This window comes from Aythya ferina, assembly GCF_964211825.1.
Source record: "Aythya ferina genome assembly, chromosome: 5".
NCBI lineage: Eukaryota > Metazoa > Chordata > Aves > Anseriformes > Anatidae > Aythya > Aythya ferina.
Window position 1 is genome coordinate 46,434,148 of NC_140301.1, and position 13,001 is coordinate 46,447,148.

Consider the following 13,001-nt stretch of genomic DNA (forward strand, 5'->3'; position numbering starts at 1 on the left):
GCAAGGAGGGGGAGGGAAAGCTTATTTTTAACTGGAAACTATACAAGTGAGCCTGAAGTAGCTCTCTGCTGTTTTTGCTATCATCAAGTGTACGTGTGAGTGAATGAGTGTATGTAGATAGTTAAGTACAGTGCCTATATACTAATGGAGTATATAACCAAATGTGCATAGGGTGGAGGCAAGTCAGATTAAATAACAGTGCGTGTGAGCTTCTTTGTCTGAGTGTTTGAACTCTTGTGTTGTAATGAGCATTTCCTGATAACGTTTATCTACTTTTTTTTTTTTTTTTTTTCAGTGCAGTCGATTCTTTTCTGTGCCCTGCTCCTTGGGTTGCCTGCCTCCCAGTCGTTGCTCTTCCCTTTCCTAACTCTGATTCCCCTTTCTCCCTTCCATCCCTAATCTTCCCACCCCTTCCTCTCATCTGAGCCTGACCCTTCTTTCTTCTTGCCCCTCCTTCCCAGCCGATCCCTCCCCCTGCTCTGGATCTGCTGGCTGTGGGATTTTTTCTCATGCTCACTGGCAGATGTGACAGCTTTTGGAACTGTATCATCTAGGAACAGCTATATCTGGAGTTGAAAAATCTAACGTGGTTTCCCAGGCAGCAGGAATGGATCGCTGAGAGAATTTCAATCTCCGACTGCTTTTGTCTTGTGGTAGTGACTTTTATTATTTATGTTTGTGACATTTCTTACAGTACAGTTGTCAGCAGTGAATGAAAGACTAAAGTCTAGTAGATTATTATAATATCAGTGTCACAGTATTTGTATTATTATATTAAAGGGATGCTGTCTACGTTTAACTACAGGTTTGTCTTGATTTACAAAATCTTATATGCATAAAATATTCTTATGAATTTGTTACTGAATTAGAAAAGGCCTGTTTTATGTTTTTTATTTAAACATTCGCTAGCTGGGTATTGGAAATAAAAATAAATAGCTCTTGCATGAAAACCACAAAGTGAAAGGAGACTGGTTAAATACAGACCTTCTCAATGAGATGCAAAACCTACACAGATTATTACAATCCACTGGATTTCAAATAACTATTTTTAGTGTATGAATTTCATTTGATCTTAATGCAGTGTACCTTTAAACCACCTGTCTGATATGGCAATGTCTTTATAATCAAAGATTGATACTGATCATATAAAGCAAATGTCATTGGATGCCCAGGAGTATATTATATTTGGACTTGATTGCATCTTGTTGTTTTTAAGATGTCTATTATAAGCCAATAAGGTAGATGCAGGCTGCCAGTTAGTCACCCTAAAATTGACTGTGAACTTAGTAGATGCTGCTTTCTGGGTTTAGTAAGGATGCTCTTGTATATGGGAACTAAGTGTATTCCGGGTGTTGATTGACAGGTACAGTGATTTAATGTAAATCCACAAACGTGGTGTTTGTGCTTATGGAAACTGATACGCTGGCGTAGAGCTGCTGTTCTACTTGGGGCCAAAATACCACCTAGGCTTTAAAAATGAGCATTCTGAACCTTGTAGTTCAGCTAGAATAATTCTTCTTCTGGTTCAGAAAACATTTGATAGTACAAATGCTAATGGCTGTGGCATTTTTAAAACCACATTTTACAGGACCCCTGGCCACCTGAAGCCATTAAAGAGCAAACTTAAAAGACAGCGTGTGCTATGCCCTGAATATCTTCTCATTATTGGGATGAGATGAGGAATGAAGCTGTGAGAGTTGGAGCAGGAGAAGGAAAGATACCGGTTAAAGCAGTAACATCATTGTGTCTGGAAATGCCCCCATTCTGGTGGATCAAGTAGCTGTAGCGACTGATGTGTAGGCAGCGATTCAGAACTTAAGCTTTGGCTATAATACTACAGATATACTTCCTGCTGTGCTCGGGGGCTGTGAAAGCTCCTCAGTAGCAGCAGCTGTATTAACTAACACCAGCATGTACTAACACCATGAACTGTTGGAATATCTTTCCTTTCCATGGTTGTCTGCACCCTAAAGAATTGCCCTTTGACTTCAGTCTTGGTAATTAGTTAATGCACAGCACCTAGGGGGCATTGGAGGTGAATCACTGCGTTTGAGCAGTCAGCAATACAAATCTGGAGCATGGCCTCTCTTCCCATAAGCTCTCTGTAAAGATGTACTTTGGTTTCCATTAGAACATATTTTGAACAAAGATTATTCTGGCTGCAAAACCTCTTCTAGGCAGAGCAGTTGCTTCCAGTCTCTTTTGTACATGTTTTTTTACTTGCCTAGGATTTTCTTTCTTTTTCATCTGGGAGGCATCTTTAGTAGGCTTCTGGATTGCAATGGGCATTGTCAATGTGTGAAATCTGTATTTCACCATGGATGGATTGCACGTCTCTGGGCTTAGATGGTGTAAAAGCTCTTCTGCGGCACATAAATGGTTCCCATTCCAGTGACTGCATGATCATGGTAACCATGTCAAGCAGGCGTGTATGCATTTTCAGGATCTCAGAAAAGCACAAGGAAGCAATGTCATTGCTCACCTGGTGACTGCACTTTGCTCTCTCATCAAGTTTTTAGTAAAACAACTCAAAATATTTGATTTGTTTTTCACTGTGGGGAAAAAAACCTGTGGTGTGCTGATAGTTGAGGCTAGTGACTCCTAGGAGTGTGTGCATGTCTACAGCACAATGTTATCTCTGTATGTGTTCATTGCCTCTGACCCTTGCAAATATTTATGCAGCACAAATAGTTGGAAGCTGAGGTCCTGTACAGGGGAAGATGATCATTATAAAGTTGAAGATCAAGTGTCAGAAATCTTCTGATGTCAAGGAAGTGGTGATCTTCATCACTTCAAGATATGTTAGTGAGAGGCAGATGCTAATATTAATGCACGATTAAACTTGGAGATCAGTTGTTCAAGCCTAGCGGTATCCAGAACGTACTTATTCTCTCCTACTATTACTGTACGCTTGATAAACTGCAATAATCCATAGAATAAGAAGTCATGGACTAGAATTGTGTTGTGTGGTCAGTATGTTTCCTGTATTTAAAAACTGGTAGTTTACTACCTTGGTTTAAATTGAACCAATGAATGCCTAGGGGAAATGTTACTGATACAACATTATTAATTTAGAGTCATGGGAACCACTTGATTAGAACAGTTGACTTCCTTCTAATGATTTTGACTGTTTTTTTTTTTTTTTTTTTTTTTTTTTTCAATTATAACTCTGTAGGTTTGTTTATTTCCAGAAGTTCAGAAATAACATATCTGGGTTCATTTCTTAGAGAACTACAGCAGTATAACAGTTATCTAGAACATATCCTAAGAATCTGGACACTGAATTTCAGTAAATGTAATGAAGTTTCATGTAAATTTGGTATACAAGAGTGTTGTCTTCAGAGTGACAGAAATAAGGACTTGGGTTCTGATACAACTCCTTTTTCCAAGAAAGAGTGAACCTAAAGTGAAAGTTAGGAATAGGATTGTGTTTCATTATTCTGAGTAAGCCCACAGAAGGAGTTAAATTCAGATAGCCATGGGACTATAAACTCTGTTCAAAGCAAGACTGGACTTTCACACAATTGATTACTAACAGTGTCTAAGTCCCCTTCTACAAGCTTTCTGACCCAAAAGGTCTGAGTACAGATGGGTAAGCAGAAAATTGTCAGAGGAAGGGGGAAGAACAGGTACTTCTTTAAAAACTAAACCTGCACAGCTTATTCCCAAACTAGAAAGACTAGAAAGCTTTAGCATTAAAGTACCTAAAGTGTTTTGGCAGTCTGCTTTGTCTAATCTCTTATGGATCTCCTTACTCAGTCCATCCTGATGCTGAGCTCTGGAGCACACCTGGTCCAATGCATCCACAGAACTGTCATTTGCCCATTAAACATATTTCCACAAGAGTGGAAAGTTACAGAAATATTCCAATTATTACAGAAGTATTCCAAGTTACATTTTTAGAAACTTATAACTTTAGAGTCATAAAACCATTTCATAGAATAATAGAATAACTCAGGGGAGAAGCCACTTCAATAGATTTGTAGTCCAACCTCCTGCTCAAAGCAGGGTCACCTTTGAGATCAGAACAGGTTGCTCAGGGTTTTGTCCTGTCTGTTCTTGAAAATCTCCAAGGATGGAGACTGCTCTGCCTGTCTTGACAACCTGCTCCAGTGCTGGACTCCCCTGATCATGAAAAAGTTTTTCCATCTACCCAGTTGGGACCTTTCTTGTTTCAGTTTATGACTCATCTTTCAGACTCTCACCACACACCTCAGTGAAAAGCCTGGCTCTCCATAGAAAATCTCCCTACTTCTGAGCTGTTTCTTCCTGGAAAGGGTAACATCCCTTCACCTCATCTCTTCCCTGTCTGTCTTATCTGAAGAAGTTGTGCCCATCCCTTGCAGTTCTCCAGCTATTCAGGCTGTCCTGTCCCACTGTATTTTATTCTACCCATGTTGGAGTTAAGTGACCACATGCAGAGTGCTGATTCTTTCTTTTCCTCCATATGTTCCCAGTTTCAGAACAGTCTAAAACTTTTGGCTTTTGGTTTATCTACATCTCTTTTTTTGGATGTAAATTGAGGTTTTGAACATCTCCCGTGTTTGGATATTTTTAAGTGTTAGCTGATTTTGGCTTGCTGTAATTGTAAGGACTATTACACAAATTGTATCTCTCAGCCCTCCAGGGAAAGGAATCTTAATTTTTTCATTTTACCTTCTTCAGCTACTTGCTGGCAGAATTTTGTGTCCAACTACCACTTCCTTTCTCTCTCAAAAGCGCTTGCTTCCATGCTAGGAAAATGAAGATTCAAAATCTGTCTTGGGCAGCTCTTCCTTTGACAACAACTCTGTTGCCTTTAAATGTGACTCAAACGTGTATTACTTACTTGTAGTAGTCTTAAATAACCAGTGAGAGGACAACCCGAGCCCAGTTTTGTAGCACATCAATATTGTCTTAACTGGCTGGACTCTAAAGCCAAACCTTCAATCTAAGTAGAAACTAGTAAAATATAAATGTGTATCTATTATATGTATTTCAATTTTTTATGATAGGCAAAATGAATGTGTAGAAATAAAGAGGAGTTCAGCTATGGATATAACAGGTATCCCTTTTTTTCCCCTCTGAAATAGAACCACTGTTTCACAGTGGAGAGAGAACTAAAAAGGTCACCAGCAGTCCTAGTTCAGCTATTGATCTGGTAGGTGTTCTTGCACCAGCCATTGCTCTACTATTGCTTCTACTTCCTCATCTGTAAAGAGCAGATAATCTTGTCAGCTCCATTGTTGTCCAAGTGCTTGTCACTGAAGAATGTTTTTAATGCAATATACTTAACTGATATTATCGAAATGTGATGTTACTGATTGAGCAGATCACATCTAGACATTCAAGAGCACTGACTACATTGCCATCTCTGATTCAGCCACCATGTTCCGCAAGAAGAAGAAGAAACGCCCTGAGATATCAGCTCCGCAGAACTTTGAGCACCGTGTCCACACTTCATTTGACCCAAAGGAAGGCAAATTTGTGGGCCTACCACCTCAATGGCAGAATATTCTAGACACGTTGAGGCGCCCCAAGCCGGTGGTAGACCCTTCAAGGATCACCCGGATGCAACTCCAGCCTATGAAGGTAAGAAAGGAAGACTACTCTTTCCTCTTCCCTGGGCTAGGAAGGAAGCCAAGCTGAGTTAATGTCTCCAGAACCCCATGTATACTCAAGAAGGGCTAAGGGTGGGGTCTGTAATGAGTTCAGTGGATGGCAGTGGTCTGGGCTTTGATAACATTGCTTTTTTTAATTGTTTTTTTTTTTTTTTGAGGAGATAGTAACTTCATCAGAAATAAGGACATCAGTATCCTTAGCTGCAGTAGTGTCACTGTTCAAATAATCAGCTGGCTGCCTGTCACTGAAACAGGGACCTGTGAAAGCTCTCATGGTAGCTGACGGGGACTTGGATATATTCAGCTGTTGTACAGGGAAGTGGAGAGTTCGTAGAGAGACCTGTTTTAGCAAGTTTGTCATTCTCGTGGGCGAGCAAATTTGGCTGGTAATTAAGTTGACAGGGAAGCCTGAGTGGGAGAGAGCTGGGTAGCAGTAGCTTGCAGTTCGTGGATGTCTCAGTGAATGAGAGAGAACGGGGAGCAGGACTATACTTGGGTTTAGGCTAAAAGGGTTTATAAACCAGCAGTTTTAACAGAAAGTGTAGCGTAGTAAACAGGAGAATTTCCTTAAAGCAAGTCCTTCAGTAAGGAGGAAGAGGTTACTGATCCTTGCAGATGGGTGAATTTAGATGGTTGTCTTGCTTGGATGGCGGTTCATAATCGTCATCTGGAGACTGTATGCTCATAAATGTCTGCAGGGACCTGGCGTGTGAAGAGAGGCAGATTCACGATGGCCTCTTGGAAGAGGGAATGAAAGATGGTGACAGAATTACAGTGTTTAAAGTCTTGCTAGCCTGTGGGAACTTTTTGTTCTTGGTTAGAAGAATGTTACAAGAGCCTAAAAAGTGAAAAGTATGTTGTAAAATAGAGATATTACTACTTGGATTTCAGGAGGGACTTAAAAGAAAATAGCTGTCTATCTGATGAATATATTTAGCCTTTTGTGTATAGATGCCTAAAATACAGACTAAATGGGACTACATTTTAGTATAACACAAGTAGTAATGCAAAACCAAACCTGCGATTTAAATGGCACATCAGGATCTTCCAGCAGAATGCTGATTTATAAGGGAAAAGCTTGTTCAGGAAGAACAGGTAAAATAAGAAGGGTATTGTCTTTGTTTTGTGGTGTCCTGAATCTGCTTTGAGGTTCAAAATGTAGTAGGAGACAGAACCGCAATCCAGAGAAGACAGAAAATGTGTAATAAGAGACCAACTTGTTGAGATCAGGAGCTCTCTGATGAGCTTAAACTGCAGGAGGATTGCTCAGAAAAGTGGAAACTAGGTCAATTTATAACGGGCAAATAAAAAAGAAATTTATGTAGGGACAAAACTGGAAGGCCAAGGCACAAAGAGAGATGTTATTCTCAGAGAATATAAAGAGCACTAAGGAAACATCACAAGTACACTAAGGAGGAGGAGAAGGGGGATGAAGAAAAGAATTAGTTCACTGTTCATTGTGAAAGAAAGTTAATAACAGATGACACTGAGAACTCTTAAATGTTTAATGTTTTTCTTCAGGAAAAGGTTAACTGTGATCAGTTGGCTAACAACATGAGCACAAAAGGATAGGAACTCAGGATAAAATAAGGGAAGAACACATGAGACTTTTTAGATAAGTTAGATATTTTCAAGTCAGCTGGGCCTAATAAAATTCAAGGAATTACAGATCAGTCAGAATAATTTCAATTCCCGGAAAGAAACTGGAACAAATAGGCAAGTAATCTATTTGCAATCACTTCCTAGAAGATAACAGGGAAGTAGCTAGTAGCCTGCATGGATTTATCGAGAACAAGCCAATCATGGCAAGCAACCCAATTTCCTTCTATGACAAGTTAACAGGCTTTGGGTCAGGGAGAAATGATGGATCTCTCCTACATCTTGAGTTAGGCTCTTGATGTTGTTACTTATGACATTCCCAGAGCAAACTTAAGTTTTTCTTAAGTATTTAGGAAAAGTATACTCAAGGAATAGTTTGAGGCATCACTATCAAATATAGAAATGACCACAGAGTGGAGAAACTGGAGTTTTTCCTGAGTCTGATACTGGTCAGTACTTTCATTTATGACTTTTTATATCTGTAGATGGTAAAAGCAAGAAGAAGTTGCAAAACTTTTAAGAGAACATGGTTAGAATGCCTAATAGTCTTTAAAAACTGCAAAAGACTCTTAAATGAATACTTTTTTTTTTTTCTTTTTGCCCAGTAAGTCCAGGTGCAAATACGCTTTTAGATTGCATTGTATAGTTGATTTATTCCTGTTAAACTTCGCTTGAACAAATTCCCGTTCAATAATACCAATCGATAGTAAGATTGATAGTAAGATTTTTTTTATTATTTTTTTTGTGTGTGTGTGTAAGTGCTAATTGGCCCTGTTAAGCTGAGCCCTTATACATAAGGTTCTGGATTCAGCTTTCATAGTGTGTATGTTTTTCTTTGTTATTGTTGTTTTTTGACATGTACTGTTTGTGGCTTGTAAATGGTCACTTTTCTTTTTAAAAATATCACTTTTAGATCTTGGTCAGTAAGACATGATGTCTGTAAGAGCATTCCCTATAGGTTTGCCTCAAACTTAGATGCTTATTCATTAATCTGATGCAGTCTTTAAATATGACTGCAAAGTACAGCTAACTCGTATCTTCACCGTCCACAGGGGATAGGACTGACTTAATGGGTTGGAAGTGCAACAGGTGTGACTTAGTCGAATTTTAAGATGTTTTTATCTAAAATATAAGGTGAACAATTTAATGGATTTTCTGAAGAGGCAACAGCATCTTTTCTTGGAGACTTCGTATTTTGTGAACATGCTGGACAGAAGTCCTTTCTGGAATGATTTTTGTCCCTCTACTTTGGACTATTTGGCTTCTTGAGATTTCTTTTAACTTTATTTTGAGCTATTCTTTTCCCAAGTTCGTAGAAACACTGAGCACATCAGTGAGCTGTGGAGGAGGGCCTCCTTCTCTCCCATCTTCCCTGTGCAAGGGTGTGGAGGCATCCTGCTGAGGGCTGTGTTACTTAGGGACATGAACATACCATCTGTCCTTGCTCAGACTCATTTACGATCTTGTGCTCTTAACTGAGTACATTACTGAAGTAACCTGATATGTCTTAAGTCTCTAAAGGATGAATTAGAATGAAGACTCTTCCCACCCCAATGACAAGTTTAAAAGACTGAGTATCTTTATTTCTGGCATTTTTTTCCTACCAATTTTTGTGCAAAAATGATGGAACCAAGTTGAGGAATTAGTGCCTTCAGCATGTTATTTACTTGACAGCAGCTTGGGCTGCAGAGGAAGGTGCATGTATATGGTGAGATATATTGCTACAACAGGACTGAAGAGCAGAATTTTCAGCTGCAGGTGATGTTGTGTGTGCAGTGTTATCAGTTGGATTATTCTTTCTTCACCTTGTTTGACAAAATCTTTCCCTTTTGCCTTTTGTTCCCGGACACTGAGCAAGCCAGGTGCATTTCATGCACTGTGGTGGCATTCTGTTGAAATTACTTGAGCTGCTGTTTTGTATGAGCTAAATATTAGGCTTGGTGTAATTAATTCAGCATCCTTAGAAGATCCCCAGAGTTCAGTTAGCAAACAGGAGATTGCCATCACTCCAGGGAAGGATTTTCCTCAGGCAGAGATTCATGAAAGTGCAGGAGCGATTCTATGCTATAAATTTCTATGAAGAAATAAAACATTTTGGTTTCCAGCACTAAAAAAGCTTCTGTAAGCATTTCAGTTCTAGAATAAACAAGGTAGAGCACTATGTAATATAATGACAGCTTCAAGTGTCCTACTTCTGTAGTGCTGTTGCTTGTTTGGATGGAAGCCTTGTTCTCCATCACTTGCTTACAAGGCATTTGTGAGCTGGTGTGACCCTTTGTTCATCATTTTTAATTATAATAGCTTGGCAGAACAGAGGAGAAATACAGCGTTGGAACAACGTGGTATTCATTGGTTGAAATTAAGATGCATTAGCAAAAATAGTAGACAACGAGACTAAGGGATGCTGATTACAATGGTACTGAGAGTGGTACAGGGGAGTGATGAACCTTATCCTGGAATGGCAAGGTGATTGATGCAGATAAAGCTTGCGGCATGCTGTAACTTCTTTGGAGGACTATTAGTTCTCAGGAGCTTGTTGAGCCTAAGTTAGTGATGTAGTGTGGCACAGGAGGGAGTACTAAATACACCCAGTTTTGCTCTAAGGTTGTCCTTTAGGATGCAAGTGCAGCAGCAGGATTCACTGTTCTGGCTGAAAGCACTGCTGCTTCTGTTAAATAAGCATGTCACCCAATGATTCATTTTTTTTTTTCCCTCAGTAAAGGAAAATTAAATTTTTCTGTCCTTTTATTATCATTATTTTTTAACTTACTTTACTAAATTCCCTGGGTCTGCTTTGGCTAGACAGATAAAATCTAAACTTTGTCAAGATTAACTGAACCTCAAATTGTAAATCTCTGACTTTTTCCCCCATTTTCTGTGTTTCACAGACAGTGGTGAGGGGCAGCACCGTGGAAGTGGAAGGCTATATCTCTGGGATACTCAACGATATCCAGAAGCTTTCTGCCATCAGTTCCAACACTCTGAGAGGAAGGAGCCCCACCAGCAGGAGGAGAGCCCAGTCCCTTGGGCTCCTGGGGGAAGACAGACCCCCAGACATGTATCTTCAGAGCCCTGAAGCAGACTGGGCAGACAGATATGGAAACTACCTCAATTGCAATGGTGGGACCAAGGTGACCCGGAGGCAGACTATGTGGCCTGATTACAAACCCAGACTGGATGGACAGTCTCATCCCAATGGTATGGTTATGAAAGCCCAGTCCCTTGGGCCTTCGGAGTTCCAGGGTGCTGATGGCAGCTGCCTCCAGCGCGCCTCTGGTCTGCAGCACGTGCCTGCTCTGCCAGGGGAGAGTGACAAAATCGGAAAAAAGAGCTCAGAAGAGTGCTGGCCTCAACCTTGTCTAGTACGACAAGCAAACTCCAGGCCCTCAGGAGAGGGCAGCCCTAGCTCCAAATCAAGGGAGAACAGCTTGAAGAGGAGGCTGTTACGCAGTGTGTTCCCCTCCTCCAGCAGCTCAAACAAGTCAGGCCCTTCCCTGCATATAAAGGTACAGTTATTCCTTATTTTTAAATGATGAATGCAGTGTTAACTTTAGAGTTCCAGAGGTTACTTAAAACAGCAGAACAAATTTAATTGCAAACAATGCACAACCAGCTGTTACTGTTGTGATTAATGCTGGAATCAAAATAGTCCTGGCTGGAGGAAACACATACTCTTAGGCTTCACAGCATATACTGCTAGGCATAGTTCAAAACAGCAGCACAATCTCCATCGGAAAGCCTTGTTAGTGAAGCTGTACATGCAGGGGTGTCGGGTGGGTAGGAGACACTGGACTTACTAATTTTTGCCCTTTTGTATTTGTAAAGGCATAACTTAAATACCCTTATACTAACATAAATGTGCTTTTTCTATTTGTGCAATTTCCATAATTTACATTAGGAATGTATTATTTTGCCTGTGCAAAATACGACTACTTCAGTGGAGTCTGGTGGTTATAGCTTATCTGCCAACTTGCCTACAACAGGAATGTTTGTATCAGCACCCACAGTACTGTCAAACAGGAAATCTGACTTGGGTTTTGCTGCAGATGGGACAGCTCATAGCTACGTCTCCCCCAGGAAAGCTACCCTGAATGAGTGACTCACTTATTAATCTATGAGAAAAACTCCAGGTCCTTTTACTAGATAGGAAATACAGCCCTTCAGGCCATTCCTTCTAATTCATCACAGACTAACCTAGCACTCATTGTCCTTGCACAGCTGTTGAGCATTTTTAAGGCTGTGCTGTGCTGGTGCTCGGCCAGGCTAATTTCTTGCAGATGAGGAGTCCTGAACTCAGAGGAAGATGACAGGAACCACTGGCCCAACAAAACGGATTGCTCTAATGAGTGTTGCAAGCTCCAGCCCAGCTTGTTGCAGGAACACTTGCAGTTTGCATAAGGATCAGGCTCAAGGCTTTCCAACGCAGCCTTCTCCCTGTAGATTCCCTTCCTGAGGGAGTGGGGTTTTGGAGGAATGCAGTTTTTCTGTAGCACAAACCATACTTATATGCTGTCTCAGTGACTCTAGGCTGATCTGTACTGGCTGGAGGCCTGTCCATGAGTACTTAGGAGGACTAACCTCTTCTTTCCTCTCTGGCAAGAGTGTCTTTTCCATGCCTCTGCACTTTCACAAGGAGGAGCAGAGGTTACTGGCCAGATAGCACGTGTGCGTGCACGTGCTTGGGTGTGTTTTGAACTCGAGCTATTTGTGAGACCTTGAGGTTATCTAGTCCATCTCTCTGCTTCAATGAAGGATCTGTACTGTCACTGGCAATTGTTTATCTTCAGTGATTAAATCTGGAATCTCCCTTCCAAATGGAGATGATGGTGTGCAGCTGTGACATTTAAGAAATGTCTAATTGCAAAAGAAATGGAGAGGGGACATCTGACTGAAAATGGGGGGCTACGTGCTTTGACAGGCTGCCAGTGGTCACCACGGTAAGGTGGAGGGCCCTTTCCTTTTGGCCTAGCATGGGGGGAGAAGTGGGAGAGCAGTGACACATCAAAACGTCCAGTGACTGCAAACGTGTGTACAGGGGCTGTCAAATAACCAGAGCAGGAAATAATACTTAGTGTGGTTAGACAAACATGTGTGAGCTTGCATGCGAGTTGTGCCCTTTTGCCTGCTCTAGGTTATATAAAAACTTTTTTTTTTTTTTTTTTTCCCTCCCTCCTGAGACAAAACAAGAGTTGGGAAATAGATATTTCGCTGCCATGAGCATGTCTCCACAGAACTGCAGGGGTGGAGCTGGTAAATGAAGAGGAAGTAACTTCTGACAGGCAGTTTGTGCACTCCAGCACCACGGTGCCAGGACCTGCTAAATCAAACGTTCAGGGGCTGTGTGCATATGCTTGGCTTATGCAGATTTTACTGTTCTCAGAAATCCTTGATTTTAAAAAAGCGAGGTGGATGTAATTAAGCTCTACACGAATATTTTCTGAGAGAAAATGAATGTTCTTTTAAAAATTTCTCTGCTGCTAATCTTCAGTTCCCATGCCCATATTATTAACTTTATTAACACTCTGTCTGGATTGTAAGAGCAAAAAAGCCTGTTGCTTTGAAGTTTTTATTTGTCCCATAATATGAGTGGCTGGTTGGCTCTTTCTGAAGCGCTACGTTGTCAGATCCACTATTAGTTAAATATGACAAAGTATAATGTATTTTATACCTAACCTGCTAGGTGTTTTAATTAGTCAGCATTTTGAGGGTGAGTCTGAGCAAGATTCAAGATTTTTCCTTCTTGGGAGACTGATGTGTACTGCTAGCATGGGAATGCATACCCTGAAGCCATGTTACTGCAGG

General features: G+C 40.7%; 1 protein-coding gene across 11 annotated transcripts in view; it reads left to right on the plus strand.

The window, feature by feature from the left end:
- Window positions 1-13,001, plus strand: part of LOC311438387 (serine/threonine-protein kinase PAK 6-like) — a 41,449-nt gene that overhangs the window by 18,489 nt on the left and 9,959 nt on the right. For 9 of the 11 annotated variants that reach the window (XM_084522711.1, XM_084522705.1, XM_084522708.1 and 6 more), the window contains 2 exons: window positions 5,363-5,571; window positions 10,088-10,705. In XM_084522711.1, coding sequence (XP_084378837.1) covers window positions 5,363-5,571; window positions 10,088-10,705 — 827 coding nt within the window. The other 2 variants (XM_084522714.1, XM_084522706.1) reach the window with 2 other exon arrangements.